General features: G+C 33.8%; 1 protein-coding gene across 1 annotated transcript; it reads right to left on the bottom strand.

Moving 5' to 3' along the window:
- Positions 1 to 105: 105 nt before the first annotated feature.
- Positions 106 to 20,519, bottom strand: HDAC2 (histone deacetylase 2). The gene is made up of 13 exons (XM_024756696.1): positions 20,412 to 20,519; positions 19,188 to 19,305; positions 17,198 to 17,272; positions 16,582 to 16,720; positions 14,401 to 14,542; positions 10,770 to 10,862; positions 10,580 to 10,688; positions 6,534 to 6,674; positions 6,180 to 6,288; positions 5,391 to 5,521; positions 4,272 to 4,427; positions 1,562 to 1,619; positions 106 to 465 (listed from the first exon to the last, which is right to left on the bottom strand). Exons 1-13 carry the CDS (start codon positions 20,484 to 20,486, stop codon positions 435 to 437), a joined length of 1,377 nt encoding a protein of 458 aa, XP_024612464.1. The 5' UTR covers positions 20,487 to 20,519; the 3' UTR covers positions 106 to 434.
- Between the last annotated feature and the right edge of the window lie 41 nt (positions 20,520 to 20,560).

Genomic DNA, 20,560 nt, shown 5'->3' with positions numbered 1-20,560 from the left:
CAAATCAGTATCTTCCACCTCTAGTGTATTCTATTGCTACAGAAACAGTCATGTCATTAGCCTATGAAAAAAGACTCCATGATGTAATAAACAGACAAAAGACAATCCAAGTACAATTTTTTAATAAAGATAATTACAAAAGATGGAAAAATCAGCTCAGAACGGCCAATTACTTCTTTAATAGAGCAGTTTTTTGACATAATAACACATCAGTTTTAAATACTATCACATAAAGCATGGTGGAGAAAAGAAATTTTGCTTCATAATTAGAAAACTCACAATAAAACTTGCCAAGAAAAACAAAACCGAAAAAAGCCATTTTGAAAATAAATACAGTCCATGCCAAAGTAGTATAAAATGAAGCCAGAAGTCTTCAAAAAGAAAACATTTTTCTTCCCAATATTTCCTCACTGAAAGTGATGAGACTCTCAAATTCAAGGGTTGCTGAGCTGTTCTGATTTGGCTCTGTTAAAAGAGGCAACATGAAATATTAAAAACAGCACAATCACCACTTAAATGCACCGACCAATGGATCAGTCTTCATTGAGTCCTCATTCTTGGCTCGTACCAAGAAACACGTTAGGCTGATAGTGCCTTGAGTGTTTTTGGAGCACTGACTGCCTTGATCTTTCTAGTGGTTCTACAATCTATTCCAAGTCATCCTATGAAGGCTAGCACAAAATTATGTGTGGCCAAGCTTTTAACATGCTTTCCAACAATAAAAACCTCAACTATGGTTTTTAAAAAAATTATGCACGGTTTAAAAAACAAATTATGTTATGCTAGCCCAGTGCTTCTTAAATTTACCTGTCTCACAACACTAAAAAATCATGTATACAGAAGTAAGAGCACCATGAAAGACCACGAGTGCCTATATAAAAGTTAACAGCGGGCTTCCCTGGTGGCACAGTGGTTAAGAATCCACCTGCTAATGCAGGGGACACGGGTTTGAGCCCTGGTGTTGGAAGATACCACATGCCACAGAGCAACTAAGCCTGTGCACCACGACTACTGAGCCTGTGCTCTAGAGCCCACGAGCCACAACTACTGAGTCCGCGCGCCTAGAGCCCATGCTCCGCAACAAGACAAGCCACCGCAATGAGAAGCCCGTGCACCGCAACAAAGAATAGCCCCCGCTCGCCGCAACTAGAGAAAGCCCATGCGCAGCAATGAAGACCCAACGCAGCCAAAAATAAATAAATTAAATAAATTAAAAAAAAAAGTTAATAGCAAAACAAGGCTCAGATAAATTATGTTCAAGAATATAAACTGATCTATATTCAGCTATAATACTGATTATTACCAGTCTTTGTAATTCTTTAAAAGCAAGCTACATAAATGAAAAATGAGAAAGTAGATGACACATAAACTAATAGTTAAGATATATATATTGTCTTATGCACCATTACAGACTAAAATTCAGAGCATCTCAACAACTTATTGATATTCCAGGTTCAGTTCAGTACTTCTCAAAAGAACACATGTACACCCACCCCAACCCCAGTATGTGCTCGTTATTTTTATAGTATATGAAAATTACTAGATAAAGAATATGGTTTACCCTTTGGTATCTGTTTTTTCACCACTATTGTCCTTGGACTTATCTTCTTCTTTAACATCTAAAAACAAAAATTGGGAAAAGATTAACACCTACTTTGAAATATAAAGTGTATACATTTTATTTTAAAATATATCTTACTTAAAATATAAAAAACTGCCATATACAATCTTACTATTCATGAAATCAGTAACTAAATAAGTTTTGTGTTAGGTGCTGTACTAAATGACAGAGGTTCAAGGTGTCAGTATAACACTGTAGTCCTGCCTTTGGGAAGTTTTCTTCTATGGGATCACAGCACTACAGCCAGGATATGTGCTGTGAAGAAGTCCAGCCTACAGACGTGAGCATAGCACTGTGGGAGATTAGGAAAGCCTACAATTAAGAAGTGATGTTTGAGAGACATTCTGAAGAATGAATCGTTTTTGGGTGGGAAACAGGGAGAAGTATCTTGAACAGAGGGAAAACTTAAAAGGACTCTGAGGCAAGAAGGAATTAGGCTGAAAGGAAGAACTGAAAGACCAATGTGGCTGGAGTACTGTGAGAAGGGGACAGAATTAGATGAGGCCACAGACAAAACAGAGGGTAAATTCTATTACTTATGTAACCATTAGTTTTATTTTTGTTTGTTTTTTTGCGGTATGCAAGCCTCTCACTGTTGTGGCCTCTCCCGTTGCGGAGCACAGGCTCCGGACGTGCAGGCTCAGCGGCCATGGCTCACGGGCCCAGCCGCTCCGCGGCATGTGGGATCTTCCCGGACCGGGACTCGAACCCGTGTCCCCTGCATTGGCAGGCGGACTCTCAACCACTGCGCCACCAGGGAAGCCCTAACCATTAGTTTTTAACCCTCACTATATAAGTACCAAAACTTTACCATTAAAAAAAAAATTAATGAAACAGGAGGAGCAATACTACCTATTCAAGATCACTGAAACAAATTAGCCCAAATGTACTAAATTTTTTCTTTAGATAAGCAAATGAAGCAAAGTTGTGAGGCACTGATTATAATACAAACACATGGCAATATGGTTACTATGACATTTGTTTAGGCTTCTGGCTTAATTTAGGATGTGCAAATTTAATAATTCAAAGTGCCAAATGGGATAGGGGGAGGGAGGTAGAGAAAAGAAACGTTCCTAACTTCAGGTTTTGAACTGCAGATTTTTAAAAATGTTTTCTATGGTAATATTTCTTTTATTTGTAGGCTGCAAGATTTTAACAAATGCAAGACCCTATAAGAAGAATTTCATTACCAAATTTCATTACCGTATCAATAACAAAAGTATTTAGGAACTACTATGAGATTAATCCACCACCCGGGCCATTAAGCCAGATCAAAAAGTACTCTCATTTTTAGCTTAAATAGCAATGAAAGATAAGCACCACAGTGCACCCACTTTCCTATTTGGAAGAAAAAGCACAGAAAAGATAAAGATTTAAAAACAGGAAGAAACACCAAAATGGAAAACAAACAAACAGAAAAACCAGACAAGACAAATTAACAGTAAGAGAAAAAAATACTAGAAAAATCCTACAACTAAAGCTAAGTCCTTCTTACCTCCATCACAGCTGGAATTTCTGGATGTCAATCAGTACACAAGAGTAGACTGGAGCCATCATTGTAATACATTGGGAAGTTAAAATTATAAAATGGTAGACAGAGAACAGTAGCGTATAGAGGAGTCAATCCACGAACAAGAACAGAACTAGATGTGTCAGACATGCTACGGATTCCTAACTCTCTAGTAAAAAAGAACATGAGAGCCAGCTTACTCACATAACTTCAATATGATAGGAAAAGGATGTTGGACCAGTATCTCTGAATCAGTTTTCCACATGCTACAGGATCAAAATTAACAGGTCAACTAAAACCTGTGCTCATCACCTTTACTTGCATATAGGTATCAGGTATCCATCAGGAAATGCACCAAGTGCAAGAATACAGATATTTAGCACATTGCATTCTCTAGCCATGAGCAGCTCAATCTAGCAGAGATATATATAAAGTCCCTAATGAGGTGCTATAATACAATGTGTTAAATAAAATAAAATGACCCAGGTATGTGTAAGTGCTCTGGAAACTCAGATAAAAATAACACATTCTGGTAGCAAATTCAATGCCCTAAAGCATCTATATTCTCAATAAACCGACACAGCATTTTTAAAATTAAGACAGCAGAAAGTATTATCTCCTCCCAACCCAGCTCCCAAATCCCTTCCCATCTCTGCAGCTTTTATGTTTCCTTCATATAATTTCTGAACAAAGTCTATTCTCTGGGCCTTTTCAAAATAGTGAAACTGGTCTAAGGATAGATAATGTGACTCTTCTGTGTTTTATTCCCATCAAATAAAGTTACAGGTAGTTACAAATTATCTTAGAATTTCAGCTCTGCTCACAGGCTACATATGGATCTATAACCGCTTTGTCCTCTCTCTTACCCAATCTATATCATAGTGCAATGTTCACTATTTTAAGCCTATGTCGTCAAGAAGAGATAGTTTCCTGTAATATAAAAACAAATGTCACTAATAGCATTCAGAGAGCTCTAATTAAAAGAGCTTACTTACATGGGGGGAAGAAAAAAAGTCACCTACTTAGCACACTCACCCCCTCCAATACTTGCATCATTGACTTCAGGATCTCATAAAAATTGCAGTATAGCTCACTTTCAAAAACTTACAATTAAAACATTAATCAAAAAATAAATCTGACCTGTTTTTTTGTCCTCCGTTTCCTTCTTGTCTTCTTCAATTCTAGCTTTCTTTGCTCCTTTCTTATGATCAGCCACATTTCTGCGACCTCCCTCTCCTTCGTCCTCAGAATCTGAGAATTCTTCATCACAAGCTATCCGTTTGTCTGATGCTCGAACTGATACATTAAAGATTTTTAATAAAAGTTTTGACAAAAGCAGTCACAGGTTTTATAATTGTTAAGTGCACCCCTCTACAAAAGAACTAGCCAGTCACCACATTTAAAAGTAAGGATAACAGATTTTAAGATTAGAACTGAATGCATGGCTTGCTAAATACTGAAAATTTAGCTTTAGGAAGAAATAATTCAAAGAAACAAGAAAAACATTTGCAGATCTCATTTAAAAAACAAACAACTTTAGAGGAAAAATACTGTTTTCCTGATAGGTAGTGGGAATGGTGTCTTCAAATAAAAATCCTTTATTTCAGAGCTGAGTGGAAGTAGAGAAAATAAAATATATCATTAACACCAAGTATGTTAGAATGTCTATACCGTGATAGCATACCATTATGCTATAAACCTACGAATCGTATCAAGTGGAATTAGACTGTAGAATCAAACAGAAGGTGCTTAATGTTATTCAACTCACTCTACATAAGTGGTTAATTTGTGGAAACTTTTGATCATATATGTAGTCAAATAAACTGAAATGGCTGATACTCCAATCAAGCTTTGAGACATAGGAAATTAAATCCACGTAAGATTTAAAAAATGGTAAAAATAAAGACAAGTAATGATAGTGTGCTCATGAACAGGGGTCCCCAACACCCCGGACCATGGACCAGTACCGGTCTGCAGCCTGTCAGGAACCAGGCTGCACAGCAGGGGGTGGGTGGCGGGCAAGCGAATCAGTGAAGCTCCATCTGCTGCTCCCCATCGCCTTCATTACCGCCTGAACCATCCCCATCCCCGGTCTGTGGAAAAACTGTCTTCCACGAAACCAGTCCCTGCTGCCAAAAAGGTTGGGGACTGCTGCTCATGAAAACATGTGAAGTCCTTGGGCCACCAAAACCTTCAATTTATAGTATTCTTTTAATAAACCAGAAAAATGTAACAGTACACATCAAGGGACTATCTTACTAGAAATTCTCTTGTCTGGATCTTCTCCATCTTCATCTCCACTGTCTTCATGAACTGCATCTTCTGGAATAGCTTGCATTTGGACTCCAGGTGCATGTGGCAACATGCGTAAATTTTCAAATAAACGCTGTCTAAATTACAACATGCGCAGTTATAAGAAAAAAATATTTTCTTTCAAGTTCCTTTTAAATGTAAGAGGAAACATTATGCAAAAAAAATGCATCTTTTATCTAGCTTAACCTATGAATTAAAATAGTAACATTTACTGAGCACTGATACTTTACATATTATTAACTCGTTTAATCCTCAAAATTTACAGGATAGATACTAACATCCCCCATTTCAAGAATGAGGAAATACAAGCACAAAGGCAAATTAACTTCCCAAAAGTCACAGAGCTAGTGTGTGGTAAAGAGAGGACACAAACCCAGGTCTGTGTACTACAATGTCTCTCTAAACACTCTGTTCTTAGATAAAGCTTTATCAAAATGTTTCAATGAAAATAAATTTCACTTTCATGTAAGGTAAGAAAATATAAAATTTATAGTGCCCCTTTCAATTGAAAAATCCATTTTAACTAATAGAAAATAGAAATATTTTTGAGCTATGAATCCCATATATTTTCCATTATTTTATAAAATTAATCAATAACCTTAAGGTTTCAAATACTTTTGACAAAGGAAATACCTATGTATAAAGCTAAAATGACCTACTGCATTTGGCCCTCTAAAAACTCCTAACGCTGTATCAAGATGAAATGTTTATCAAATCAATTCAATGATGTCTTACTTTATCTTTTCCATATATTCTGGAGTGTTCTGGTTTGTCATGTTTGAAGGACTAATATGCAGTTTGAAGTCTGGTCCAAAATACTCAAAGTAATCATTATATGGCAATTCTATCAAAAACAATGAAATAAAGTTACATATTAAAAGCTCAATTTTCACACAAATCCATGCACAAAATCCAGATTCAAGTTGTAAAATATTTCCAGAGAAGATGTTTAAAAGTGAATGCAAAATGAATTCATTAAGTGACTGCTCTCCTATTTACATGGTTTTGGAATTAACTGTAATCACCTAAACATCTTTCTCTATGAATTGACAGTTCATCCAATAAAGCCATCAAAATAAGAACACTTACCATTGGGAATCTCACAATCAAGGGCAACAGCAGTCTCATATGTCCAACATCGAGCAACATTGCGGATTGTGTGTCCACCTCCCCCAAGCATCAGTAATGGTAAATTGAAAGTTTTTACAACTTCTACACATTTAGCATGACCTAAAACAAAGAAAATTTGGGTAACAATACATCTGCACATTGTAACAGTTGGAAAAATAAATTTTAAAAAGATAATATAAACAATACTTTATTCAACCAAAATGGCTTTAATTATGTGAAAATTTCTAGTTTATAACTTTTATCAATAAAACACCTTTTATACAATGATATAGAAAACACAATAAGACATAACTGGCTATGTCAGCAAGTGTCCCTGATCAAATATACAACTATATTAATATTAAAATATGAATATAACACATTTTATTAATGTGATATGAAGATATTATATTCCTGTGAGGTTACCTGGGGGAAAAAATAAGTGAGGTTGCAATGAAACATTGTATAATCTAATCTAAACTGACTTTTTGTTACCACTTTCCTCCATAGACATATACAGAAAAATTATGTAAGGCTATACAGGTTTAACTATAGGTTATCGTTAGGCAGTGGTATTATGGACATTTTTCTTAACTTACCTAAAATTATAAAATTAATATTTATTACTACTATAAAAAACTTTAACCAATTTCTATGTGTAGAAATTTCAGTATAAAGTAAACCTAACATGAAAACAAAATATTTCCTTTGGATGTCATAGTTTAGAAATCAGTTACGAGTTACTAGTAACTTCTTATATTATCATCATCATTCAGGAACACAAGTCAATGTTTAAAGCAAGAAAAAAATCCTTCAATTATAGAAGAAATTGATGTATGTTGAATAATATTTTGGAAAAATCAAAATAGTACAAAGAAAAAACTACCTAAAATTCTCATCCAAAGATAGTTTTTTGAATATTCCTTTCCAATTCTTTTTAATTTTTAAAAGCTTAATGGTATGTTTTCTTCATGTAACTATACTGTGAGCATTTTCATTAAGTACTCTTCAATAGTTACATTATATGCTTTGTGACCACCTAGAGGGGTGGGATAGGGAGGGTGGGAGGAAGGGAGATGCAAGAGGGAAGAGATATGCGGACATATGTATAACTGATTCACTTTGTTATAAAGCAGAAACTGACAAACCACTGTAAAGCAATTATACTCCAATAAAGATGTTAAAAAGGGTATACAAATATGTATAAATATGTGAAATTATGTATAAGGACATAAAAAGTGTAAACACATAAACATATAACATATATAAAAACATATATGCATATAAAAACAGTTATATTATATGATTCATAACCCAACAGTTATTACTGCAATTATGAAAATTCAGGCTTCTTATAATAAAGGAAAACTGTCTGGGTATTTTTTAAAGATGAAATAAACAAACAGTTAACTTAAAGATAGCAGTAAAGATAGCTGGCTAAACAAAGACATTTACTTTTCTTTCATCTCAAAACCTGATAAAAATGATTATAAAGGAATTTTTTAAAGGCTAAAATTTATAAAAATGAAGAATGGGAGAGCATACAACAGTATCAATATAAAGTAAGATAGAAAGGAGACAGACAAGAGGTAAACTGACTTTAGCAGTTTGAATTGAAGCTGGCAGTGGAGAAAGCTTGGAATCAAGTTTGACATTTGGGATTGCAAATATCTTTACATGCTTTATACAACGGATATTCTATCAGTCAGTTGAAATATAGATTTATAGTAAGAGTAAAATAAAATGCTGTAGTTTGTGATTATGAAAGCTATTGCTTTTAAGTACAAAGGCATTAATAACTTTCAAAAAGTTAAGAAAACTGACAAGTTAATACACATCTTAAGAGTACATTAAGTAGATTTTAAGAAGATTGTATCCATTTTGAGGAAACAGATGGTTATCTGCACATTATTTTCAACAATACGAAACTGCTGCTTTTTGGCCACTTTTGACCTAGCAAGAAAAGGGGCAATTATTTCAAATTTTTCAACCTAATATAAGCAGAATAGATTGATTACGTCATAATTGTAATGCTGGCTGGCATAGGAGCTATCGTAACATCAAATAAAATAGCCTTTAATACCTGTATTTAGTTATTAAATTCCATTTAGGCCAAGAGTTGTTCTGGAAAAAGTTCTACTTGAGAATTCTTCACATTTTATGAGAGAATTCAAAGCAGAACATGAACTTGTTACCTAAAAGTTCACAAGGAAAACAACTCCAAAATCATGTACAATATCTGTGAAAAGTCACAACTAATCCATACATAATAAATTTTAAGAACTTATTAAATAAAATTTCAGATTTATTCTTATACCCTAGCAGTTCATTCCATAACGGTGATCTTTACTTTAGTCTGGACCTCTAGCATACGTTGATTTCAACACTTATAAGCAAAGAACAGCTCGATGTTCTACCAGATCTACAGAGGAAATTCACCCAAACAGGAACAAGTCAGAAGACTGTTTTTCATGGAGGTAAAACGGACAGAACACTTGATCCATCTGAATATAATGTACTATTTATAAATACTGGCAATTTACTAATGAGTAAGGATAAAACTAAGGAAATGACAAAATTGTATGGGGAAAAACAAGTTATGCAAAAGGAAATTGAATAAGCTGAAACATGCTTCAATGTTGCTGGTGATGCCATTAACACTGAATACCATGACCAAAATTCTGGTCTAAATACCAGATTTAAATTGTAAAAATGGAAATATTGGAAGGGTGTATGCATGTGTTGGGGACAAAGTGGTGGCTCCCTCTTCTTTCACAATGGAAAGTGAATATACAAGGTTAAAATTAAAAGTTAAAAATAATAAAGCTTGGGGAATTCCCTTGTGGTCCAGTGGTTAGGACTCTACGCTCACACTGCCAAGGACCTGGGTTCAATCCCTGGTCAGGGAACTAAGATCCCACATGCTGCATGGTGCGGTCAAAAAAAAAAGAAAGAAAAGCTTACATGTTATTTAAAGAAAGGTAAGCACCAAAAGAATCAACAAAAATTGTTGAAAATTATGCTAAGTGTAATATGTGGAATCAAAAAAACAAATGAACAAACATAACTAAACAGAAACAGTCACAGATATAGAGAACAACAGATGGTTGCCAGAGGGGAGGAGAGAAATATATGAGGGAGATTAAGAGGTACAAACACTGAGTTACAAAATAAATGAGTCACAGGTATGAAATGTACAGAGTGGGTAATAGAGTCAATAGTAATATAATATTTTTATATGATGACAGATGACAACTAGACTTAGCATGGCGATCATTTTGAAATGTATAGAAATATCAAACCACATGTTGTGGACCAGGAACTAACATAGTGTTGTAGGTCAGTTATATTTCAAAAACAAACAACAAACAAACTCATAGAAAAAGAGATCAGATTTGTGATTACCAGAGGCAAGGAGTCAGGGGAGGGGAGATTAGATGAAGACAGTCAGAAGGCACAAACTCCCAGTTAAAAGATAAGTAAGTATTAGGGATGAAATGTACAACATGATAAAGATAATCAACACTGCTGTATGTTATAAATGAAAGCTGTTAAAGAGAGTAAATCCTAAGAGTTTGCATCACAAAGAAAAATATACATATTTTAATGTATTTCTTTAATGTTGTACTATAGATGAGTGTTCACTAAACCTACTGTGTTAATCATTTCATGATGCTGAAATCATGATATTGAAGTCAAATCATTATGTTGTACATCTTATGCTCACATGGTGCTGTATGCCAACATCTCAATAAAACTGGAATAAATAATTAAACAAATAAATAAAAGTTTTAAAAAAAGAAAACCGCTGCCTTGGTTGGTATTGCAACAAGCCTTACAAAACTACTCATGTATGAATATATACATAAATTTGACAAAATAAAAGATACATATGACAAAAACCCATAAAAAACACATGGCTCCCTGTTAAAATAGCAGGTAAAAATTAAATGACAGCTTTTATGGGAGGTTCTTAGGAAGAAAAAAAACTTTCTTCCTGGAATATCACCCTTCAAATTGCTTACCTTTGACTGTCAAATTGAAGCAACCAAGTCTATCACCGGATAGTGAGTCTGCACCACACTGTAGCACCACAGCACTAGGCTGATACATCTCCATCACTTTTGAAATAATCTATGTACAAGGTAACAAATGTTAATGTCTCTAAAAAACATTTTGGAATTCCTTTTCATTTCTGAAAATAATAATACTTACAGGCTTAAATATCTGCCCATATGATTCATCATCTATACCATCTCTCATTGGAAAATTGACAGCATAGTATTTGCCTTTTCCTGCACCAATATCCTAAAATACATAGTTAAATAGATCTCAGAGAATATATCATAATAAAAAGTTTGACATATTTAATTATTAAAATATTTTTAAAAGATTAAAAGACTAGGTAACAAAACCCAATTCTTAATTCATCTAGTAGGCTGAGAAGGGAAATAATACAGAAAAAGTACATATTACAACATTTATGGATGGCTTATAAAGCTGAAAAGAACCAATTCCACTTAATTTGTAATGATTATTTTGGGGAGAAAAGAAATTTAACACAGTTAAAGGCAATTTGAAGTTAAGTATTACCCAAGAAATTTGTCATAAACAAAATAAACAAGACAACTTTATAGGTAAAACTGTAGGAAATATAAACTCTGAGCCAAAGAACCCTGCAGGACAATTGTCTCTAAAGTAGAATCCTTCTTGTGGCTCACAATCTGGTATGAGTTTACTTTTAAGACTTTCTTGAAGTTTTAACAGTTGCAGACTAAAGCATTGAAATCTGTTCTTTAACTGGGCTTGAAATAAATTTTGTTTCTACTTGTTGAATAAGTACCACTCTAGGCATTAATACCTCCCAAAAGAAGCAAAGGAGAGAAATTGAGAGCTGGGTTCCAGCTACACACACACACACACACACACACACACACACACACACACACACACACACACACTCTTACTTAAAATATACATACATGTACTATATACTTATTTATTTGTGTATGTTATGCATGTGTATATCTATGTATGTGTATGTTCATACAGATATATACACACATAAACAGTTGACCTTTGAACAACACCAGGGTTAGGGGTACAAACCCCTGTATAGTTGAAAACCTGAATTTAACTTTACAGTCTGTCCTCCATCTCCATGATTCTGCATCTGCAGAGCAACCAACTGTGAGTTGTTTAGCACTGCAGTAATTATTTATTGAAAAAAATCTACATAGAAGTTCAAACCTGTGTTGTTCAAGGGTCAACTGTATATTCCTAGAAGATATGGCTGAGACATTTCTACAAAACAGTGCTTTAACTACAACATCAAAGGATTGGGGGTAACTGGTTCTTACATGTTTTAAATTACAGTTGACCCTTAAACAACAGGGTTTGAATTGTGGGTCCACTTACATGCAGATTTTTTTCAATAAATGTATTGGAAAATTTTTCTGGAGATTTGCAACAACCTGAAAAAACTTGCACATGACTACAGTCTAGAAATATTTTTAAAAATTAAGAAAAAGGTATGTTATGAATGCATAAAATACATGTAGATATACAGAATATGTTAACTGACTATATTATCATGAAGGCTATTAGTATTTATGCTTTTGGGGAGTCAGAGTCATATGCAGATTTTCAACTGCACAGAAGTCAGCGCCCCGACCCTCTCATTCTTCAAGGGTCAACTGTATAATGTCTCAATGTATATGAATCTTTAGAACTACTAATACAAATACATGTTCTTCCCTTATCTCTCATGGAACGATCTCAGCTTGAATCCATTTTTTTAAAAAGCGTAGCTTACCCTTCAATATTAGAGTTATTATGATCCAACTTTCAATGAAAAAGCATGAAATTACACACTCACTCCTACAATTTTTCTTAAAGAATCTAAATTTTTATATAACTAAATACAAACTATACACATGTGGACAAACTTAAAGAACCGTAAACCCCTAGACTTCTGCACTGAAAACACAGTTGGAATACATGTTGACACTAAGATTTTACAATACAGAAAGTTGGTCAGCACTTCTCACTCTAGCTAAAGGCTGGTAACTCAGAACTGTGGCCTTTGTTGGACCAAGTTTTATACCTTCCATTTCTTACTCCACAACTACTACTTTATCACACCTTTGGTTTTTTTCTTCCTAGACTACTGATCTAATAAATGCAAGCATAGTTCTAACAACAATCTAAGCTTAGAGTAGCCTTCTTTTCTGATTTAGAATGAATTGTCAGGTAGAAAAGGTAATGTTTATTAAGTTATGCTTGAGTTTCACGAAAGTCCAAATACAACTATACATATAATGAAGCAGTTGATTTTAGTTTCCTAAATTTGGGGGACACCTTTATAATATGCAAAAGGAAAAAATTTTGACATTTTATACAGGGAGTATAAAATCCTAAGAAAAGAGATATTGAAAGTCATTCTCAATCTTTTTAAACCACATATTCTCCAATATTTTCTAACAACTTCAAGTACACTGTCAGAAATTAAAACAGAGGCTTCCATTTGCTATTTCTGAGATTATTAGAATTGTATTGCAAAGACACTATCTTTCTTTAAGCTTAAAGCTGGAAAGCTTTTGCTTAATTTCTACCAGAGTGCAATGGTTATACACAAACAAATTCTACTGGTTTAGAACAGTGGTTCTCAAACTTTAGTGTGCAGAAAAGAATCATCCAGAGTACCTAAAGTCTGAGAATATGTGCTTCTAAGTTCTCAGGTGATAGTGATTCTGCTAGTTTAAGGATCAATCTTTGGGAACCACTGGTCTGTAAGATAAGACCAAGTGGGGAAAGTCACTGAATGAGCTAACATGGCAAGAAAGAACTGCAAATATAAATTATTTTAAAAGCCACATAATTTAAACGGAAATAAATGAAACAAATGACCTCTTACCCACTTATAGATAAAGTAAGGTTTCACCATCTGAATTCTTACTGAAAGAGCACAACCTTGTGATCAAATAATTAAGTCATACATTTGAAGACTACTTTAAGGTCACTCTAAACTTTTGGTTGTTAAACTATAAAGGCATACCACAGATCTGAAAAACAACCTTAACAAAACAGCTTAGAACCAATGTTGAATGCCATGCCAAAAGAAATCTCCCATAAAATACAGCTAAACTAAAAACAGCTGTTTAAATTTCAGAATAAACTTCAACATGTTTGCAGTTTGGTTCAAAAAACCAAACCTCTAGTATAGCAAAAACAAAAAAAAACCCACAAAACAACTTCAAGAGCACCAAATGAAAGAAGGTAACAGAAATATAGAAATAAATGCACTTGATGTAATAGGCAGGCAGGATAAGCTATGATATTCTTTCTCTCCCCAAGGCGGGGGCGGGAGGGCGGGGGGAGAATATACATACATTACAAATTTCAGAAGCCTAAAGAAAAAAAGGGATTAAAATTAGACCAATTAAATAAAGACCAATCATAAAAGGAGGGCAGTACAAGAACCTTAAAAAGACTCAATTATTTTATTCCACCAATCTTTATATTCAACAGCAATACAGGCTACCATCAAGTAGGTTTTGAAGATTCAAACTGAACATCAAGAAAACTGCTTCATGCTTTGTGGATGTTCAAAAATATTTATTCAACCAAAGAAAAAAGCTCAGCCAAAGAAAGCCCTTTAAGTTCTCGTTGAATGTTTGCTTGTAGTCAGCAAAAGTGAATTCCAACAAATGTTATAGCATATAAAATGACGAATCCTTCATACAAGATTCAAATTAATGACTCAGAAAAACATTAGTTCAGGTGTAAGATTACTAACCTCCTAGGTTAATCTCATAATATTTATTCAGACAGAATTCAATCTTACCCTCAAGTCTCCCGTTCCAGGAAAGTATTCCCCATATTTATGGAATGATACAGTCATTACACGATCTGTTGTATAAAAAGCTTCTTCAACACCATCACCATGATGGATATCAATATCAATATATAAGACTCTCTGATGATACCTGAAAACAAAACCTTAAGTAAGTTTTCAAAAAGGTTTTAAGACAGAAAAAACCACCATGGATTCAGGAAACCTATTTTTGAGCTCCTGCATTCCAGAATGTTTAATCCCCTTTCTTTTCTTTACTTCCAGCCTAAGACACCATTCAAAGAGACCATCCTGAAGTTACAGTTTGAGCCTCAGACCTTTAAATCTTCCCTTTACACCCAATCTAGATGAGAAAATGTATTTGCTCTGTGAAATCTGCCTTATTCTGCTTTAAAAACATAGTATATGTTTCTGTACATTAATAACTGAAGATTGTACCTTACTTAAGATTGTTACTTTAAAACATCTCTCTAGCGTATCTTTAGTATTATAAAATAGGGTTTGCCAATCTATGGTCCATAGGCCAATCTATGGTCCATAGGCCAAATTTGGACAATGGCCTCTTTTTGTATAGCCTCTTTTTGTATAGCCTTTGAGATAAGCATAGTTTTTAACATTTTTAAATGGCTGAAAAATACAATCAAAATAATAATTTTGTGATATGTGACAATTAAATGAAATTCAAATTTCAATGTCCACAAGTAAAGTGTTACTGAAACATGGCCATGCTCGTTTGTTCACGTATTGTCTATGGCTTCTTTTTTATTTCAACCGAATGCTTGTGACAGAAACCACAAGTGGTATTCTCATCACTTCACAGTGCTGCTTGGAGAACTACAAATCGCAGTAAAATTCGAATGCATTTTAAGAGCCACATGTATCACCATACTGGACATGTTATAACCAGTGCATACCCATGTCAAAACAAGAAAAAAGGAAAGTGAATTTCATATATCATCCTTTCAAGGCACAATGAAGTGAGGATTATTATGGAATTAAATGGCAGAGCACTGTGTTTATTTTACAATAATACCACAGCCATGTTAAAAGAATACAATACAGGCTGACATTACCGACTAAGCACTCACAAGAATATCCTCAACTTGCAGGAAAGCAAAATTCAGAAACTTGGAAAATAAAAACCAGAATGTCTCATCATAGACTTTCTTAAAAAAAGAAAAAAAAAAAAGTGTGAACAAAGTTAAATGTCTCAGTGGCTCATAAGCTGTTTCCAATAGTCAATTAATTAAATCAAGTTTGCACTAGTTGAAGAAGTGTGTCCAGAGAAACTACATTAAACCTGTTAAGACTGTTAGCATGCAGATAAGAACTGCTGCTCACAGATGAAGACACAGCAACCAACATCAACAGTGAATTAAAAAACAAGGCAAATGATTTCAAGGGGTTTTGCTTGGCTCTCAATTAGTCAATTGACAGAGATCAGTTGTTTATTGAAGGAGTCAATACCTAATTTTAAGTAACTGAAAAATTAGCCTTTATAAATAGTATGCATGGAACAACTTCAGGCAAGAACATTTTCAAAGTTAAGAAAACACCAATTTGTTACAATCTGAAGTAGAATCTGCTAAGATGTGTTATAACTAATGAGGGTAAAAAATCTAACTTTGTAAATCTCCAAAATCACAAATACCGCTATAGATATTGCTCTCAAACTGCAGTCAAGAATAACTTTAACTCCTGTAGCAACTTAGATGATTATATCCATTAGCACAAAACCCCATTCTATGTGGAAGCTAGGCAGTTAGCTGGTCTCATTCAATAGGTAAACAAATTTCCTTTAACATAGGTTTCAAATTTTTGCCTTCAAAAGTTAAAACTTACAAAATGTTAGAACATAAACTTCTCGGGTCATGTCATTTTTCATTAATTAAAACTATACCTCCAATCTAAATTGTCAAACTACTTCTAATATTTTTTAGAAAGGTACTTAATGGAGCCTCAAACATTGATATGTACTTCTCATTCTTAATGATCCAAGGACTGGGCAAATTTCCTGTATTTTTACAATGGTTTGGAATGAATCCACAGATGATGATTCACCATTAACTATTTTCAACCCACTGTTCACTTTTATTTTTTTAAGCCATAGAATTTTATTGTTTTAAATAAAACACTTTTTCATAGGAAAAACATCAACACAAATTAACTTACTTCAGTAATTCAAGGATGGCAAGCACAATATCATTAACATAACAGAATCCTGATGCTTCTGATTTCTTAGCATGATGTAATCCTCCAGCCCAGTTAACAGCCATATCAGTTTGTTGTCGGTTTAACTTCACAGCCCCAGCTAACAAACAAGACAGGGGAGACTTTTAAATGTTTAAGATAAAAAATTAGTATAACTAGACAAAAGCCCTAGTGGAAAGAGTATGCCATGCATAAGCAAATAAGCAAAAGAGTATAAAACCATGAAAGGATCATTATCAAGGGCACTAACAGTTTCTCCTTAGATAACTATTTTCCTATAGTTGTGATCTGATTAAATAAGAGCACATAGATGGAAAGGAGTAGTGACAATGGTAGTTAGAAGTCTCTAAGTGAAAATGCAACTGAAGTAAAAAACTGAAAATTAAAAAAAAAAAAGTTTGAGACATTAAGATCCCAAAACATGGAGGGGGGTCCAGCTAAAGAAAACTGTACTCTGCTAAACACACTTTTTGTTATTAAAATCCGCCACTATTAAAACTTGTTCTAAGCAAATAACCCAAAAGATACATACCAAGTTTAAATCAACTTTCAAATTTGACCAAATCAGGACACTTACCAACTGAACCACCAGTTGAAAGCTGACAAAACTCAAAGAGCCCATCAAACACTGGACAATCCTCTCCGACATTAACTGTGGAAGATGGATTTCATTAATTTCAATTCATTCTGTGAATTAATGAAAGCCTTTTCTTACAAAAACTATTTCCTACAAATAATGTTTGTTTGATGCAATCATAAAACATACACAGCACAGCAGTAATCTAAAGTTTGCAATTTTATCCAAGGCAGTTAAAGTGTTATATGTGAAATACCACCACCAATTCTTAACATATTTGTGGAATATGTCTGCTTTATTAACAAGAAATCAATAGCTATCAAAATATAAAAGGTATTTGGTGTTATTTAATTAAAACATGGGCTTAAATTTTCCAGGCATTTTTCCTTAAATATACGACAGTAAATTAATCAAAATTCTAAAAACTTTAAATAAGTAACTTCAGTTGCTTTATGATTTACATTCTTTAAAACTCCTTAAGTACACAGAACATCCAAAACTTTGAAATGTATTTTAGTGATTACCAAAAAGATGTAACAGTTGGTTCCCTACGTCCATGGTTAGCATTGATCTTGAAAGATGGTAAGAATTAACTAAGCTCATGACAGCCAAGATACAGAAGAAATATTTAAGGCACAAGGAGACAACACATGCAGATATACCACACATCACGACATATTTAGTTCCTTAGTACTGAATGAAAGAGGAGCTAAATATGTCGTGATGCATATAACCCATTCTCAGTTTCTCCTCATCCCTTAATTTATATCCTCTTCAAAAAAAGGGTCATTATTTTATGTAGCTTTGCACATCCTTAATTTATTGACACTATAATGAATAAATTTTAGCTTCCTGCTATTCAGATATGATCACAATCTTAATACAATTCAGTATTACGTAAATTTTAAACCAATCCTGCTAATTCATTTACCTTAGGGCTACCCATGACTTAATCTAAGCCTGAATCCCCACTGAAAAAACAGGGACAAATAATATCTATTTATATTACAGCATTTTATTGAATCAAATGAGATAATCTATGGTAGAAATGTACATGAAGTTCTATGAATTTATGAGATGTCTAGCAACTACACTTAATTTAGTATTATTGAAACTGTTATTTTTTTTAAAAAATCATTACTGAAGTCCATCAATAAAAACATCAATGAGAATGAATTCCAGTATCAAGCTTTAAAAGACACTGTTCCAGTCATTTTAGAATGACATTTTGCATTCCATCTTCAAGCCAACCAATCTCTAATAATAAAATACCTTTTATCTACAAAAGAGAACACTATATAGAAGAGAATCAAAAGCTCCACTAATACAACAAAGGGAAGTACAAATTATATGTACAACTGTCCCTTGGTATTCACAAGGGAGTGGTTCCAAGACCCTGAGGATACCAAAATCTGGGGATGCTCAAATCCCTTATATACTATTTGCATACAACCCATGGAACATCCTCCCATGTATTTACATCAGCTCTAGATTACTTATAATACCTGATACAACGTAAGCATGTAGTTGTAAATTCAATGTAAACAGTTGCCTACAGGAGGCAAATTCAGTTTTGTTTTTTGGAACTTTCTGGAATAGTCCAGATTAACTAAAGCACCCAAACAGAAGACAAGAGGCATACACACCAAGCTAAGATCAAAGTACAATCTTTTTTTTTTTTTTAAAGCAGGGGAGTGAGGTTTCCCCACCAATATCCATTATCCCAAAGTTAACAAGGAACCAAAACAAAATGCAAAGAAGATCCAGATAGCCCTCTGGCAGTTTGGCAGACCAATAAGCTTCAAGTAGGTTTTTTTTTTTTTTTTAAAGTAGCTTTAGTATTGTTACACGGACTTTTTACATCAGTAAATAATTAAAACAATATTTTAGATCAGGAAAATACCTAGATTTGGATAACTAATTACAAGCTTCTAAAAGTACTCATTTATATTTATCATTACTAATATATACTTTTAACATAGAAACATACATCTCTGCATCTGCTTACTATACTCGGACATGTTATCTGGTCTTATTGAACGTAGAAATTTGATGTACTCATTGCTGTGGTATTTTGTCATTTCTTCAGCAGTGGCTTTATGGGGCCTCTGTGAAGAAAAATAAATGTCAGAATTGTGGAGTTACAACTGGTAACATCAGGGTTACCAAACACAAAGTATACAATTTCCCCTAACAATACTCTCAAAAGAACTAGGTCTGCCAGAACAAAATAAATTCCAAAGCAAATCCAAATTTATACATGTGTGTTTTAGAAAACAGAAATCAAATCCAAAGATAATTCACATTCCTTTAAAAAGGATTAGGCAGGCCTAACACCAACTATGAATTAATCACTCCTTTTATTTTAGTGGAAATAGGTCAACCCTTCTAAAGATTAATCCACGTTCATAAACTCTTTCTCTTATTTTCTATCACAAACCTCCTGCTCTATATCCAGTAATTTCATCAATGACCAAAAAGCTTCAGGAAGGATGAGTGAGACTCATTCAGGTAGAATGAGATTCATTCTCTATTAGTTCATGATCTCTCTTCCTTTTCCTCTGACTATCCAAATCATCCTTGTTCCTAGGATCGTTTCATTTATGACACACTTCTGCCACAAGGCTTCCTGACTGAAAGTCTTATCCAACTCCTCTTCTCTAAATGTCTATTATCTGAAACAAAGAAGCTCACATATATTACCCAACATTGTTAACTGCTTCAAGTCTTTCTCTTCTCCCCAAGTGGATAAGAATTATTGCATCTTATATCTGTTTATCTATACTCCCACATCTTCTACAAAATAGACACTTTGCTTGCTCACTAATACAGTGTTCCTATACGCCAAGAAATATTGGTAGGATTAATTTTCTGCATGATTCTTTTTTAACAGTCCCAGGTCAACTCTTCAGCAGCACACAGGTCAGTAATTATCATAACAAAAATATTTAGTATGCTAAATTGAGTTGGTCTCCAGTTATGTGAAAACCTGGGGAAGGGAAACTTTTTTAAAATGGTTGAATAGGGGAAAAAAAAGAGGCCACAGCTCCCACACTCTCAAGTTTTCTCTGAAGAATAAAACAAAAAGAGGAGTTTCTGTTTTCTTCCACACCTTTTCATCTGCTAAATGCCCTCCAACTTTGAAAACAAAGTTTCAAAGTAGTGGTTTAAACAAACAAACAAACAGTGAATATTTACCGAAAGGTATACTCACATATATTTCCATTTTTCTATACAAGCCATAATTTAGCAGCAAGTTATGGGTCATGCGGATCCTATGAGGTTTCATGGGATGACCCTGTCCGTAATAATAATTTCCAATATCACCTAAAAGAGGAAAGAGACAAAATGAACAATACAGAC

Source organism: Neophocaena asiaeorientalis, unplaced genomic scaffold (assembly GCF_003031525.2).
Source record: "Neophocaena asiaeorientalis asiaeorientalis breed wild unplaced genomic scaffold, Neophocaena_asiaeorientalis_V1.1 scaffold125, whole genome shotgun sequence".
NCBI classification, from domain to species: Eukaryota; Metazoa; Chordata; class Mammalia; order Artiodactyla; family Phocoenidae; genus Neophocaena; species Neophocaena asiaeorientalis.
The sequence above is the reverse complement of the archived record's forward strand: the minus strand, read 5'-3'. Positions and strand labels throughout refer to the sequence as shown.

Bases quoted from the DNA above. Each gene is read 5' to 3' on its own strand.
- HDAC2 (XM_024756696.1), bottom strand. From the start codon at position 20,486: ATGAAACCTCATAGGATCCGCATGACCCATAACTTGCTGCTAAATTAT. The intron at 10,863-14,400 runs GTAAGATTGAAT...TATGTATTTTAG, and splicing joins CTGGAACGGGAGACTTGAGG to GATATTGGTGCAGGAAAAGG. The intron at 466-1,561 runs GTAAACCATATT...CTCTTTTAACAG, and splicing joins GAAAAAACAGATACCAAAGG to AGCCAAATCAGAACAGCTCA.